Below are 13,941 nucleotides of genomic sequence, written 5' to 3' on the forward strand. Positions count from 1 at the left end.
ATATATATAAATATGTATATATATGTGTGTGTGTATATATATATATATAAATATGTATATATATGTGTGTGTGTGTGTGTGTGTGTATATATATATATATGTATATATATATGTATATTATATATATATATACATACATATGCATACACATATAGGTATAAATATTTATATGCACACACACGTGTGCACTCATGCATTCTTCAGTATCTCTTGCATGCTAAAGGGGAGGAATGTTCAGTTGCACAAAAAACGTCTAGTGAAAATTGGCTTAAGTGCAATGCTACATCATCATTAAAGACTATCGTTTTATTATAAATTTGAAAAATATAGTTATATAATCTCGTTCTATTTATCTCTCTATCGATATATATATGTATATATGAGAGAGAGAGAGAGAGCAAGAAAGAGAAAGAAGACAACTTTAGTAAAAAGTAAAAAGTCTTTAATGTTTTATGATCTGAGATATATAAAATAAAATGAAATTTTAATTACACCTCCATTTATTCGCCTTCGTTAAATGTTTGTGTTTTTTCTCTCTTTTTTTCTTGTTTGTGTGTGATATAATTTTTCTCCCAAGTGTGCAATTATGTATAATTTTATGATTATTATTTTCTTATGAATGGCATGCTTTTGTCTGTTTGTATGCAATCATAACATGAACAGTCTTTCAAATGTCTGCCCTGGATAAACTCTCCATTTTTGTTCTGTAATTCAGCTCTATATTAGATTTTGCATTTATTTACATTTTATCTACAATAACTTCTGTTTCTTTCTGATTTCTAATTTTTTCTGATTTTTATTTCAGAGCCAATAAAATAATGTTGTTATATTATTATTATTGTATTTATTCTGGGCATTAAATGCTTGCTATGACCTACTTCAGTTGCCCTTGCAGGTTTTATCAATTATGCATTTGTCTAAACCTTGTCATAATGTCACTGTACTGGTTCCACTACTTGACTTTGCACCCTGTAAGGGTTATTACAATTGAATTTCATGGCCAGTGATAGGCAAACTTTCTTTTTTCACTTTTTTTTTTCAATTAGCTGAGTTTAAATCACATTAGTGTCAATTCGTTTTTTTTTCTTTCCTGTGGTTTATAAATTCCTTCTCTTGATATGCTTTGGGTCCTGGAGTACTGTGATGCAAACGAACTAACCATTTCTAACACTGACTCCTGGAAGGTGGCTAACCACCAGATCACCTACCAGTCAGGTGAACATTAAGACATTTACTCTATATTCTCTTGGAAATGGGATGCAATAATGGTTTTGAATGCTGAGTGTTTCCTTAGGGAAGAATGTAACACCCAACACCAGTTAGCAGTTAGTGACTTTAGGGCAAGAGCAAAACAAATGCAAAAACACAAGGCACTTTAACCCTTTTGTTACCATATCTATTTTGAGATGCTCTGTGTTTCTTTCAATTAATTTTAAATATAACAGAGAGTTAAGTAAAACAGCTTAGTGTTCATTAAGCTAGTGTTAGGAACATTAATTGTGACTAAGGTTTGGTGGAAGATTTTAATTCATAAATTTTGAAAACCAGACATTTGTATTAAAGAGCCAGAGGCGGTTTCAGCTGGGTTGGTATCAAAAGGGTTAAAGATGGACAATACGTAAGATGAGAGAGATTTGTCAACCATTCTAAAGGTTGAAAGAAGTACAAAGTGATGTAGATGAGAAGAGGTGAAATAGAGACTAATAATTCAGAGGACAACTGCGAGCTACTACAAAACATCCTGCTGTTAGTGACAGACCAAATTGATAGCTGGTGCCACTACCCATCCAGTTGGAAGGGTGGTGGAAAAGTAATGTAGATAGCACCATAAAAGCTCACAGACTGTCCTGGAAAGGCCAAAAGAGAGGAAGCCTCAAAGCTAATTGTAGAGAGTAAGCGAGAAGCATAATTTTTTTAATGTTCTGTGGTATGAGAATCAGAGGCATGAATGAGGTATTTTGATTTGAATGGTAATGCATGAGAAAAAAATTGAAATTTCGTTCGAAAGAAGTGACCATAGAACAAAAATAGCACGTATTATTATTGAAGAGAAGAACTGGTCTGGAAATGCTGTTACAAGAGTTTGTTGAATGAGGAGAATGCATGAAAGAGAGTGGGTTTACTTCCAAGTAAATCAAGTAGGGAATAGTCATGTACAGTGATAGTGTAATTAAGAGATGAAGGCAGGGAAAACAGTTGATCTGTCAAGGGTAGTGGCTGAAGGGATTAATAACCTGCTTCAACAGAAAAAAAAAATATCTGTTGAAGTATGATATGAGTTAGTCATTTGAATAATCAATCAGATAATGCAGCACATGTGGTGTAATGCCATCATCACCATCAACTGCTGCAAGTGCAACAGGGATACATTAGAAAGCTGTAACTACAGAGTCATCAAACCAATGGACCAGGCTATAAAAGTTACTGAGAGGTAGTACAGCTGATTAGAATCTGAATTAACCTTGATGTGATGGCGTTATGCTTTATGCCTCTATATTGCTCTTTTCAAATCCAAACAACCAACTGCTAGCAGTTACAGTCTCTCTCCCTCCAACTACTTCCTTTTCATCATCATCACGCTCACACTCATCTTCACATTCTTGATATGCTTATCTTGAAGCTATGGAGAACGCATAGAAAAATCTCTTTAGTCATTCAGGAGAGAAGGTAAATTCTCTTTGTAAAGTAGTTACCCATCAAATGGAAATACTGTAGGGTAGAGAAGATACTTCAATTTTGTCATGACCATGAGGGATCATGACAACCTCTCCTGTGCTGGTGCCCCAATACAACGCATCCAGTATACTAGTAAAGTAGTTGCTATTAGGAAGGGTTTTTGGCCATAGAAACTATACCAAGCTGTAATGGATGTGCAAGACATGATCTTCTCTCTCATGGGGACAGTAATTCTAAAGAAAAGTAACTCAAAAGAAAAACTGGTTTGAATCATGAGAACATGAACTAACAGTTATCTCATAAAAATCAGAAAGCTATAAGACAATGCATTATTAATTTGAAGGAATGTGAATAAATAAGCATTACACTTGACAGAATAATCTGATTACTAAAGGTTTAAAGTGATCAGAGTTTAAGACTTTCCATCAGTATTCTATGTTTATTTATGTTCTTAATACAGTTTAATAATGACAAAGTTATTTTACTAAATTCTTCATTACTTTCAAAATGAACTGAAACAAAGGCAATACATGCTGACACAAATAGAGTAACAAAATGTTAAGATACAATGTTATAGAGTTTATACTGAAACATTAGTACATTGGCTCATTTAGCTGCTTTACTCTCAGGCAAGAGATAAACATACAAATTTTTAGTTATAGACTACAGAAAAGTTTTTGAATTCATTACAAAAATGTAATGAAATATTTAATTGGAGATAAAATTAAGCTGAATTTTTGAGAAATTAGAGTAAGATGCGAGAAACATTTAAGTTAAAAAATTAAATTCCTCTCATTGTAATAATATTTCTGTTGACAAAGTCTAGATAAAACGGATGTCTCTTTTAACTGATAAGCTATATAAAATAGTGAAGTTCAATGTTTTCATTTATCTTTATTGGACAGTTTATTGTAGAAGTGTCGAATTTCTTTGGATTAGCTGTCAAGATTCAGACAACTAAAATGCAAAGATAGAATGAAATATAAAAAAAAAGTTGGTGTCATAATTTATCTTAATTTTTAATTTGTGTTTGTGTTTTGATAATTAGTTAAAACACTTTTTTTTTTATTATTGTAAACAAGAAAGGGGAGGCATTCATACGATATATTATTGAGTTCTACTTGATTGCCAAAGGATTTTAATATGAGGAAGACTCTGTGTGTGTGTGTGTGTGTGTGTGTGTGAGAAAGTTGAAAAACTAAAGCGATTGCATCTTGATAGTTATTGTGATAAGAAACACATATCCACCCCACCTCCATTTGTGCTTTATTATTAATTTTGAACTATTAGGTAGTGAGCTTGCAGAATCATTTAGCACACCAGACAAAACACTAAGATTAGGCTGGGCAAAGTTCAGAGTGCTCTTACCCCTGCTTGCAACAAAGGACCTCACTCTCAGAGTGAAAGGCAGATTGCTTGATGCCTGTGTGCATCTCTCAGCTGGGAGAGGGATTTGTAATACACATGGCAAGTCTTTGATAGCAAATAATATATATTATTGTTATAAGATAACAAAGTAAATGTAAATACAGGGATATATGATTTTAATGCTTACAATCATTCTAACAGAGTGTAATTGTCACATTTGTATTTTTGTTCTCAAACTTATTTTAGTTGAGTTTTTTTTCCCCAAGAATTTATGCAAATTTTAAAGGTAAATGTTTACAATGTATTTTCCCATATTTAGCAATAAATTTGTGCCATGATATTAATGGGTTTGAAATGACCATTTGTAATTCACTCATACACTTTTTTTTGTACCCTCTGTATTTTTTTTTTTTAAATGTGTATTCAAAATATCACTGTCTTCATCACAGCATCCATTTGATGCTGGTATGGTTTAGATAAGCATGCAGCATAAAATAATCATTTGAGTTGGTCCCCACATCATCATGTCCTTCAAAACTAACTTTATGATTTTTAACCTCACCGCTTAGTTCCCATATCTTTCTAGAAACAACTTTCAACCGGGTATTATAGAAATTCCACATACTAGAACAGTTTTTAGTGCTTAAGTAAAGGTAATCCTTTGATATCGGAGTCATTACTAAAGAAAATTAGGTAATTACTGTCTCTAAGATTTTATTCAAGTTTCTGATGTAAAATAAAATTTTCAAATTGTATAATGAATTTTACCAAGAAATTCTAAATTCTTTTCTTGAACAACACAATTAGTAACCTCATGCCATCAGCATTGGGTACATTTTTAATTAATTTTCTCAAAAGCTTTAATGTTTTCACTGTTGATTTAATTAGGGATTTAATGAAATACAATTTTGAAAGACGCTTTTAACTTTATTTGAACAGTTGTTAAACATGCAAAGATATTTGTCTTAGTGAATCTGAACAAGCCATATACAGTTTCTGTTGTTTGTTTTCTATGGTTTTCAGTCTTGCTTAAAACTTTATGGTTTTTAAATAAAACATAACTCTTGTTATTTTTGTAGAGGTCATTCTTTTCTGACTTATGCTACTTTGAATATTTCATGTCATATCTGTAATCAGAATCCCTTTTTGACAGTTTCACAGATAAATTTAGAATCAACTCTAAGTTTCTTTTGTGGATCAGATCTACATATGCACACATACAGATGCATGTACATGCTGCCTTTTCTCTCAATAATAAATATAACTATGTATTTTTTTTAAACTCTCACATAATGTACACCTTAACATTTTCTATTAAAAAGAAAATTGACAATTTATTTTTCTGATTGCTTGCCATTTGTTTATCTTATTTGTCATATTACATATCTCCATGAAGCTGTTCTTTTAATAGTATTTTCTGGAGTCAAATATTTTTTTCCTTTCACCTTTAAGAATTATATTAAAAATTTTGTTTTAAAAGTTTAGATCTGGTCTCATATTTTACATGTTATCTTCTATTTTAAAGCTTAATATATTTTTAAGAAGAAAAATTATGGAAATAGCATTTGACTTTTGTATAATAAATTGTAACTATGAATTTGCTTTTAATGGCTTCCAGCAATATATAGCCCTCATGTGCTTATCGCTGAAGAGGAAAAAATAATTGATGATGTGGACGGGGAAGAATTCGTCTTCAAGGAAAAGTATGTCTATGTTTTTTGTCAATATTGTTTTCTAAGTTTTCTAAGTTTTTCATTTTCAATATGCTTAATACAAATTTTGTGTTTTTTGATAATTAAAAAAAAAAAAATTTGCTTATATAAAGTTTTGTGATATATCTAGAACAGAATAAGTTGAAATTTATTGCATTTTTTGAAAGTTGCAACTGAGTTTTAAGGTGGTTAAATAATAAATAGCAATAAATATGATCCAAAACAATTTTTACACACACTGAATTCAGGTGTTAGCGTGTTTATTAAATGTTAATGTAACTTTTTTGCCAAGTTACTTTGAAGGCTACTAGTAATGTGTGGGGTGCAGTGAATTCACTGCAACCTATTATGTAGTCAGGTTATTGGTGAGCAATAACAGTCTCATTTGCAGGTTAGCCTGGGGAGGTAGGTTATTAGAAACCCAACAAGATAAAAGGCAAAACCTGCTGATAATACAGATGAACCCAGCATTGGGTTAACAAGTATCTACTACTTGTTAACCCAATCTGATAATACTTGTTAACCCAGTGTAGGGACTTAGAAATACATGATATTGTGAAAGAAAACATAATGAGATCATTCTGGCAGTGATTCACATGAAGTTTTTGTCATTAAAATTCAGTATGCTCTGCTCTGGAATTCAGGGCAGTTGATGGCCCTTTCTCTGCACCATATATCGAGCTGGAGGTTGAATTATCTCTTACAGTTTGACTGATTCTTCCAAGTTGATAATATTCTAATATTTAGACTATTGATAGGACTGGGGTCCTTATTGTAAAACCATCAAAGGTATCTCATATGAACATACATCAGAAGTTTGCAACTTTAGATGAGAATGACTAAAACTGTGAAGCAGTTGAAATAAGTTAAATAAGTTATGGTGACCGTAAGATTATAAAATTGAAATCATTTTGCTATATTGTCATATAATGTATATTGAATATTTGAATATATTTACAAATATTTATATCGATCAAATTTTATGTATGTAAAACTGAATTTGTTCCTATTTATATGAGACTGTTGCATGTGTATGTGTTAGAGAGAGAGATAGATAGATAACCAATTTGCATACTCTAGTGTATGAGAATTGTAATGTGACTTTCTACATGTTAAATTAGTCAATACTGCAAACAGCATGTGCTAAAGCCTCCATTTCAAACATATTCAGGACTAATTTTGTTAAACCAGCTGCTTGTCCTCATATTGATAATGTATATAGTCAAAGGAATATAGTGAGATGCAAAACTTCAGTTAATGGAGATTATTCATCCAATTAGTAGACAGAATCTCCTTCTAGGGCTGTTTCAAAAATTCTAGAGAAAACCACGAAGTTAATAATGTGAAGGAAATTTTGGAAACTATAGAAAATGTTGCATCATGGAATATCTGCTCTTCAAGATAATGTGATATGTTTTGTTTTTAGTCTTCAAGTTTGATGGTGAGACCAAGAGCCATTAAAATGTTACAGAATGACAGTTATTGTGTGTGTGTGTGGATCTGATAACTTTCAAATATCTAATGACTTATATTTATTGTATTTAATGGACCTTATATTATTTGAGAGGGAGAGAGAGAGAGAGAATATAGAAGTGTTGTCAATCAGGTCCATGGTGGACTTCTATATTGAATGACATCACTAATGAGGAAGTAAAGTAGAGTTGTTGGTATGGAGAAAAGTGGGGGATGGGAATATGTATGAAGTGGTCATTTGGTTAGGAGCTGTATGTTGGAGGTTGATGTTCAAAGAGGAAGAGTAACATTTGTAACAGACTCTACATCAGTTGAAATAGGAAAAGGTGATGAGGGCCAGGTCAGATGAAGAGGGAGAAATGAGAATTTAAAGCAAGATATATGCAGGGGGTACATTCACTGTTGCACAAACACATGTACAAATGCAAGGTGTTTGATTGACTTCTGTATAAGATATTGTAATGAATTATGCATTTATATCCAACAAACATGTTATCTCAGAAATTGTCGAACTGGTGTGGATTCATTGTTTATTAGGTTGAGGTGTCAGTTTTAATTTGATACAAACAGCTTGTTTAGACTTCATTCATATATTTAAGCTGCTGTCGACACTTTCTCTTCTCACAGAGATGTAAATCTACCAAATATTTGTTTCAGGACAAATATAACATTGCATTGTTTATTCTTATTTGTAGGGGACTGGTTGACACAGTGTACACTTTGAAAGATCATCTGAAAGAATTAAGTCTGGTGCGTAGTATCCCTGTGTTTGTCTCTGTCTGAAGTATAATTGATACAGATCTTTCGGTTTTGTTTATTTTCTCGCATTCCATTCTTTTATCATTTATTGTGGCTATCCGAGATTTTTTTGCTGAAGCCAAATGAATTTTTTGCAAATATATGCTAATTCTTTTTCATTTGGTGAAGCCTAAAACCAATTCTATAATTCTTTTTTGAATACTACATCATTTTTACACTCCCTTTGAAATATTATTGTAAAGTTTTAATTAATTTCTCAATCTTGTGATGTAAATTTAGTTATTTAGTTAATTACATATAATTTTTGACTTGGAATTAAGTTTGTAACTATTCGTTTCAAATTTTGGCCCTTGGCCAATGAGTTTGGGAGAGAGAATTAAATGAATTACATTGACTCCAGTGCTCAACTAAAGGATGAAAGGCGAAGTCAACCTCAGCAGAATTTGATCTCAGGATGTAAAGACAGATGAAATGTCATTAAGCATTTTGCCTGGTGTGCTAATGTTTCTGCCAGCTTGCCACCTTCATTAAGTTTGTGACTATTCTGAATAGTTACAAACTTAATTCCAAGCTCGTAGATATATTTTTATTGTATGATGTTGTCTAAAACGAGTATTTTTGTTGTTGTCTGCTGAAGAATTAAATTGGAGACTTATTAAAAAAAAAACAAAAAAAAAACAAAAAAAAAACTTTTCAGTATGTTTACTGTTGTGATTTTCAAATTAAGTACATTAGGTGATGAAATCAGCACTCTAATTCATTCTAGTGATGATAGAAAATATAAAATGCTAGTTCATTATTTGTCTTCAGCTTGTACTTACCAGTGTTGGCATTGTTTTATTTGTACCAGAATCATTAGTGTTGGATAAAATGCCCTGAGTATTTGTTCTGAGTTCAAATCCTACCGAGGTTAATTTTGCTTTTCATCTGTCTGAGATTGGTGAAATAGCTTTGCATTTATGATTTGTGCTTTCATCTGTATTTTTCCTTTCACATCCCTACTATTCTCATTTGAGACATGGACACTATATAGATGATATGTTAAAATAGTTGAGAGATTTCATCAGAAATGTCTAATGTGTATATTAAACATCAGTTGGGAATCTTTTACACCTGATTCTGAAGTGCTAGAAAAGGTGGACTGTTTCAGTATGAAGCTCACCTCATCAATTACCATATACAATAGGTTGGTCATGCCATCCATTTTTATGATTTCAGGTGTCCGAAGTGATTACTCTATGGAGAATTATTTGTTGGTAAGCTAACTCAGCACAAACCAAAAAGCGATTTCATGACATCACAAAAAAAAAAAAAAAAAAAAGACCCTTAGTTCTTAAACACCAGCACTGTTTATTGGGAACATTTCACACTGGATAAATGCACATGGCAGTCTATAATTAGAAGCAATGGCTGGCAACTGAAGAAAATCTGAATTTTCTATCAAACAGTGAAGCATAGTGTTTGAAAACTGTTGGCTGTGAAGGTCTGCATGATAGAGGGGCCCAGAGATAATCTTACTTGTACTGTGTGTGTGGTTGCATTATTCTTTCATAGCTATACTTGTCATTCATCTAAGGTTACAGTGGGAGAACAACACTGGATGCTTATATGTATATATCTCCAACAGCATCAGTGAAGCATTGCTGTCCATTATATCTAAAGGTGTGTTCATCCACAGCCTGGCTGAAATTTTCTTTTGGATGAATGCTCAAGGACAGAGCTATTGTTATTACTGTGTGTGTGTGTGTGTGTGATAGGCTTCTTTCAGTTTCCATCTACCAAATCCACTTACAAGGCTTTGGTCACTTCAAGGCTATAATAAAAGACACTTGCCCAAAGTGTCATGTAGAGAAACTGAACCTTAAACCACCTAGATGGGTAGTGAACTTCTTAACCACACACTGATGCCTGTGTACCTATGATGTGTGTATGTATATGTATGTATTCACTCACCCTATATATAGACCACAGTCAGTTTCAGCAGTGCTGTCTAGACTCCTTAAAAACAGCTTGTTGGTGTGGAGTTGTTTGACCCAGCTTCAAACTCTTTCTTGCTTACTCATTAGTCATCACACTATCTCTTTTACAGGAGTGCTGGAGGAATACGTTAAAGTAACCTGTGTATAATTTATACATCACATTGAAGCATGTTATAAGCCTGTAGATTTTGACCACATGTATCTCCTGGTTTTTAGCTTCTAGTCCTGTACATGCAACTACCAGCTAGTCTCGCACATCAATCTCAGTATTCATTGTTTGGGCAGGTTAATAAGGGCTGTTCTATAGGATGTGAGATATCCTTACCAACAAATGATTACCAAGTCTTTTTACTAGGTGATTTTCCATTCAGTAGTTTTGCATGGCAGTTGTTGGTATAAGTTTTAGGAGACACTTGCGCAGTGCTCAGTTCATAGCTCACTTAACTATATTGCATTGCAGTTGTGTTGCTTGTTTACATTCCAGACTCTAGGTCATCTTGGGGAGGAGTTTTTATGATGTTGATGGGATGACCTAGCATTCAAGCAGTATATTACAATAACAAAGTTTTTTGCTTACTGCTTACAATTTGTATTTAAGGACAGCTTGTCTATTAGTCTCTGGTTGACAGTTCTCATAAGCCTTAGATAATCTACAGATTAGTCACTGCTTCTGGTTAGTGAATTTACTATTCACTTTGCACTTTTTCTTAGTTTGTTGATATTTATCATAAAAGTGGTCATCCATTATGGTTGTTTTCTGTTCTCATTATCCCATCTGTTGATGAATGATAATTGCTGTACAGTATATTAAAATATTCGATGTCTAAAAATCTGTCGGTTGTATCTTAGTTACATAATCCATCACTAATATGAGATTGGTAGGTTTTTCTTTCAATTCAAGTTTTATTCTTTCATGTTATAATTCTCTCATGTAATTGTTTATTAATGCAGATGGTAAAGATTTATTTAAGTTTTGTTGTGAATTGTGCTTCCAGTTCATATTCTTCAATCTCATTACTATTCTTAATTCATAATTAGTTACTGCTTGTTTGTGTAGCGGTAGTCTGTGCCTCTCAGTTTTATTATTGCCAAAGAGCTTCCCGCTTTCCTGAAATCTTTCTTCCACCTCACCCCTATTCACTTCTCTTCTACTTTTCATTTCCTATTCCTTCTCCCCATCCCTCTTTCTCACCTACCTAGTTTCTCTCTCCTACTGCTTCCTGCCTTTGTAAGCACACTCATTGTTTTGTGTTCCCCATCACTTGCAGCCCATGTTCAAACATAAAGAATGTCTTTCCACCTTTTCCCTGACATTACAAACCTGAAGAAAAACCCTACCTGAAACATTGGATACTCTCTTCCCTGAAAATTATTCATTCTTTTTGTTGCTTTCTATAAAGTCTTGCTAATGCAGCTGTATGTATGTATCTATGTATGCGAGTGTATTTAAAATGTATTTGTGTGTGCTTGTGTATGCACATACATGTGTCTGTATATGGATTCCTGCATATGTGTACATTTCTGTGTATGTATATATATGTATGTGTGTGTGTTTGTGTACTAATATATATAGGTTTGTTAAAGCATCCTTTACTTCATATATTGTCCTTTGCATGACCAATTCAAAAATAAAATTTTCTGTATGATATATATGTTGTTTATTTCTGCCTGCTCACAACTTTCTCTATCTCTCCTCCTTCCCCAAGTTTCTCACTCCCTATGTCCTTATGTTATGATTAGTGTCCATGCAATAATTCACCATCTAGCAAAAAAGTTTTCTTTTCATTTACTTGTGATCTCTTTTGCTCTAAAAGTGTTACCTTTAGTATTAATTTTGTGAAAGTAAAAGCAAATGTATGAAATAAAAATTTGAGGCATTTTAGCTTTCACTTTCTTATTGTTTTGCATTCTCTTTCAATAAAAAAAAAATTTATGTTTGTGTATATATATGTATGTATCTTTTATGGTATCACACATTTATATATTGCTCAATATGATGGTAGAAGGTACTTCTTGAATGATATGAAGAAATGTCTGTTTTGTGTGTTATTGCAGGAACAGAAAAAACTGCGCAAAGATTTGGATGAAGAAGTAAAAGCAAGAAAGAAACTTGAAAGCATTTTACCTGTCACTTTGAAGAATGCTGGTCATACAACCACCTGGGAAGAGAATATGACATAGTTCTTGTTTAACTACATGCAACCTAATTATCTGTTGCCTCTCTACTTGAAATGACTGTGCCTGCTCCTTATGGCTGTTCCTTTTAGTTTCACTTATCAGTGTCATGATGTTAATGTTCCTTGCTAAGATTTTTTTCAGATTAATGTCTGCATTTAACCACAGCCAACACACACACACCTACACAGACACCAGTACATCTGTGTGTACATGCACATACACATGCATATATTTTTCATTGTGTACATACATGTGTATGTAAATATTATGTGCTTGGTGCATCAATGAGACTGAAGAATGAATTCACTGGCAGCAGTGTCTTAAAAACATTGTTGTTGAACAAAATCATTCTTTACTTTCATAATATTCCATGAATTTATTTGGAACTTTTTCCTTTTTTTTTATATCTTGAAATCTAAATAAATACCTCTTAGCAATATTTTTCTTTTCAAATGTTTGAACCAATAACTGTTAAAAACTATGTAATCTGAGAAAACTAAACCTTCGGAACTCGTATTCTTTCTGTAAAAAAAGTGTCTGTTGATAACAAATAGTACATTGTAACAGCCAAACAATTAAGGAAGGTCAAATACATTTGTAAGATTTCTAACCAGAGATGCATTGTGTAATTGGTTATTGTGAATGAAATTTTGTACATTTTTAAATCACATGTAAGCAATTATTCATTTAAAGTACAAAGCAAATAAAAATAAAAATAATTAAAGATTTTTCCATGGATTTTTTACATAATAGAAAACCTCATTTAATGAAAGAAATATAATTTAATCATTTTCACCAGGGACTGGAATGTAATTAAATATTTATTTCATGTAGTTTGTATATTGTTGTTTACTCAAACATATTTTAGTTAACATTTTGCAGAAATATTCAGATAACTTATGATAGGTTTGAATTAAATATTATAAAAAGGAAATGCTTCCACCCCCTTTGCTGACAATTGTAAAATTTTTATATTTTCAGATGACAAATAGTTTTTGTCTAAATTTTTAATAAACATGTCTTACAGAAATGAAGTCAAGTTTTTTTCCCTTTCAAATCCTTTTATTATATATTTCACAGTTTAACTGATATCAAATACTGCTACAAAATATTGCAAAATGTTCTCAATAAATTTTGCAGTTTTGAAAACTTTAAGTACTTTGTAAAATCCAAATGTTAACATTCTGATATCATTTGTAATTAATTCATCTGTTGGGAACTGTAATGAGAGAAGGTTGTGTGAATGTTTTGAATGTATTCTTGCTGACAAACTTGAAAAAAATAAATATCTGCTATTTTTAAACCTATATCTTTTGTCCAGCTTGGTATGACAGGCTGGTGACTATATTTGTCTGTTTTGGTATTTTTAATTACTTTTTTTTTCCATTATTAATTCAGAGGTTAGTCCACAAATTTAAGGAAATTTATAGCTTTTACTCTTTACCAACTAAAATAATGTTAATAATAATATTAATTCCTAAATAATGCAATATTAGACTATCACAAATTTTTAAGTAAAAAAAAAAAACCCTGCTAATCTTGTGCGAAAGTGTTAAAATGTTCATAGTGCTATGGATCCATTTAGCTATTAAACTTTACTTTTCATTAGATTGTAACTCATTGACTTTGAATGTTATACTTTTAGTAGCAGGATAAATCCTTAAAACTATACTGTGTATTATTCTTCTTCTGTTCTGTGATACAGATAGTTTATTGTAGCAGAAGCTGCAAGATCAAGGCATTTTGGTGCTGGTTTGTGTAACGTGTATGTTATATATATATATATATATATATAT

The 13,941-nt window shown here is 31.9% G+C and overlaps 1 protein-coding gene across 18 annotated transcripts in view; it reads left to right on the top strand.

The window, feature by feature from the left end:
* Positions 1-13,184, top strand: part of LOC106874470 (rho guanine nucleotide exchange factor 7) — a 206,499-nt gene extending 193,315 nt beyond the window's left edge. For 13 of the 18 annotated variants that reach the window (XM_052966455.1, XM_052966460.1, XM_052966457.1 and 10 more), the window contains 3 exons: positions 5,663-5,747; positions 7,925-7,979; positions 12,023-13,184. In XM_052966455.1, the coding sequence (XP_052822415.1) occupies positions 5,663-5,747; positions 7,925-7,979; positions 12,023-12,148 (266 nt within the window). In that variant the 3' untranslated portion in view covers positions 12,149-13,184. The remainder of the gene's footprint in view (positions 1-5,662; positions 5,748-7,924; positions 7,980-12,022) is intronic. The other 5 variants (XM_052966465.1, XM_052966469.1, XM_052966467.1 and 2 more) reach the window with 1 other exon arrangement.
* Positions 13,185-13,941: the final 757 nt, after the last annotated feature.

This window comes from Octopus bimaculoides, chromosome 3, assembly GCF_001194135.2.
Source record: "Octopus bimaculoides isolate UCB-OBI-ISO-001 chromosome 3, ASM119413v2, whole genome shotgun sequence".
NCBI classification, from domain to species: Eukaryota; Metazoa; Mollusca; class Cephalopoda; order Octopoda; family Octopodidae; genus Octopus; species Octopus bimaculoides.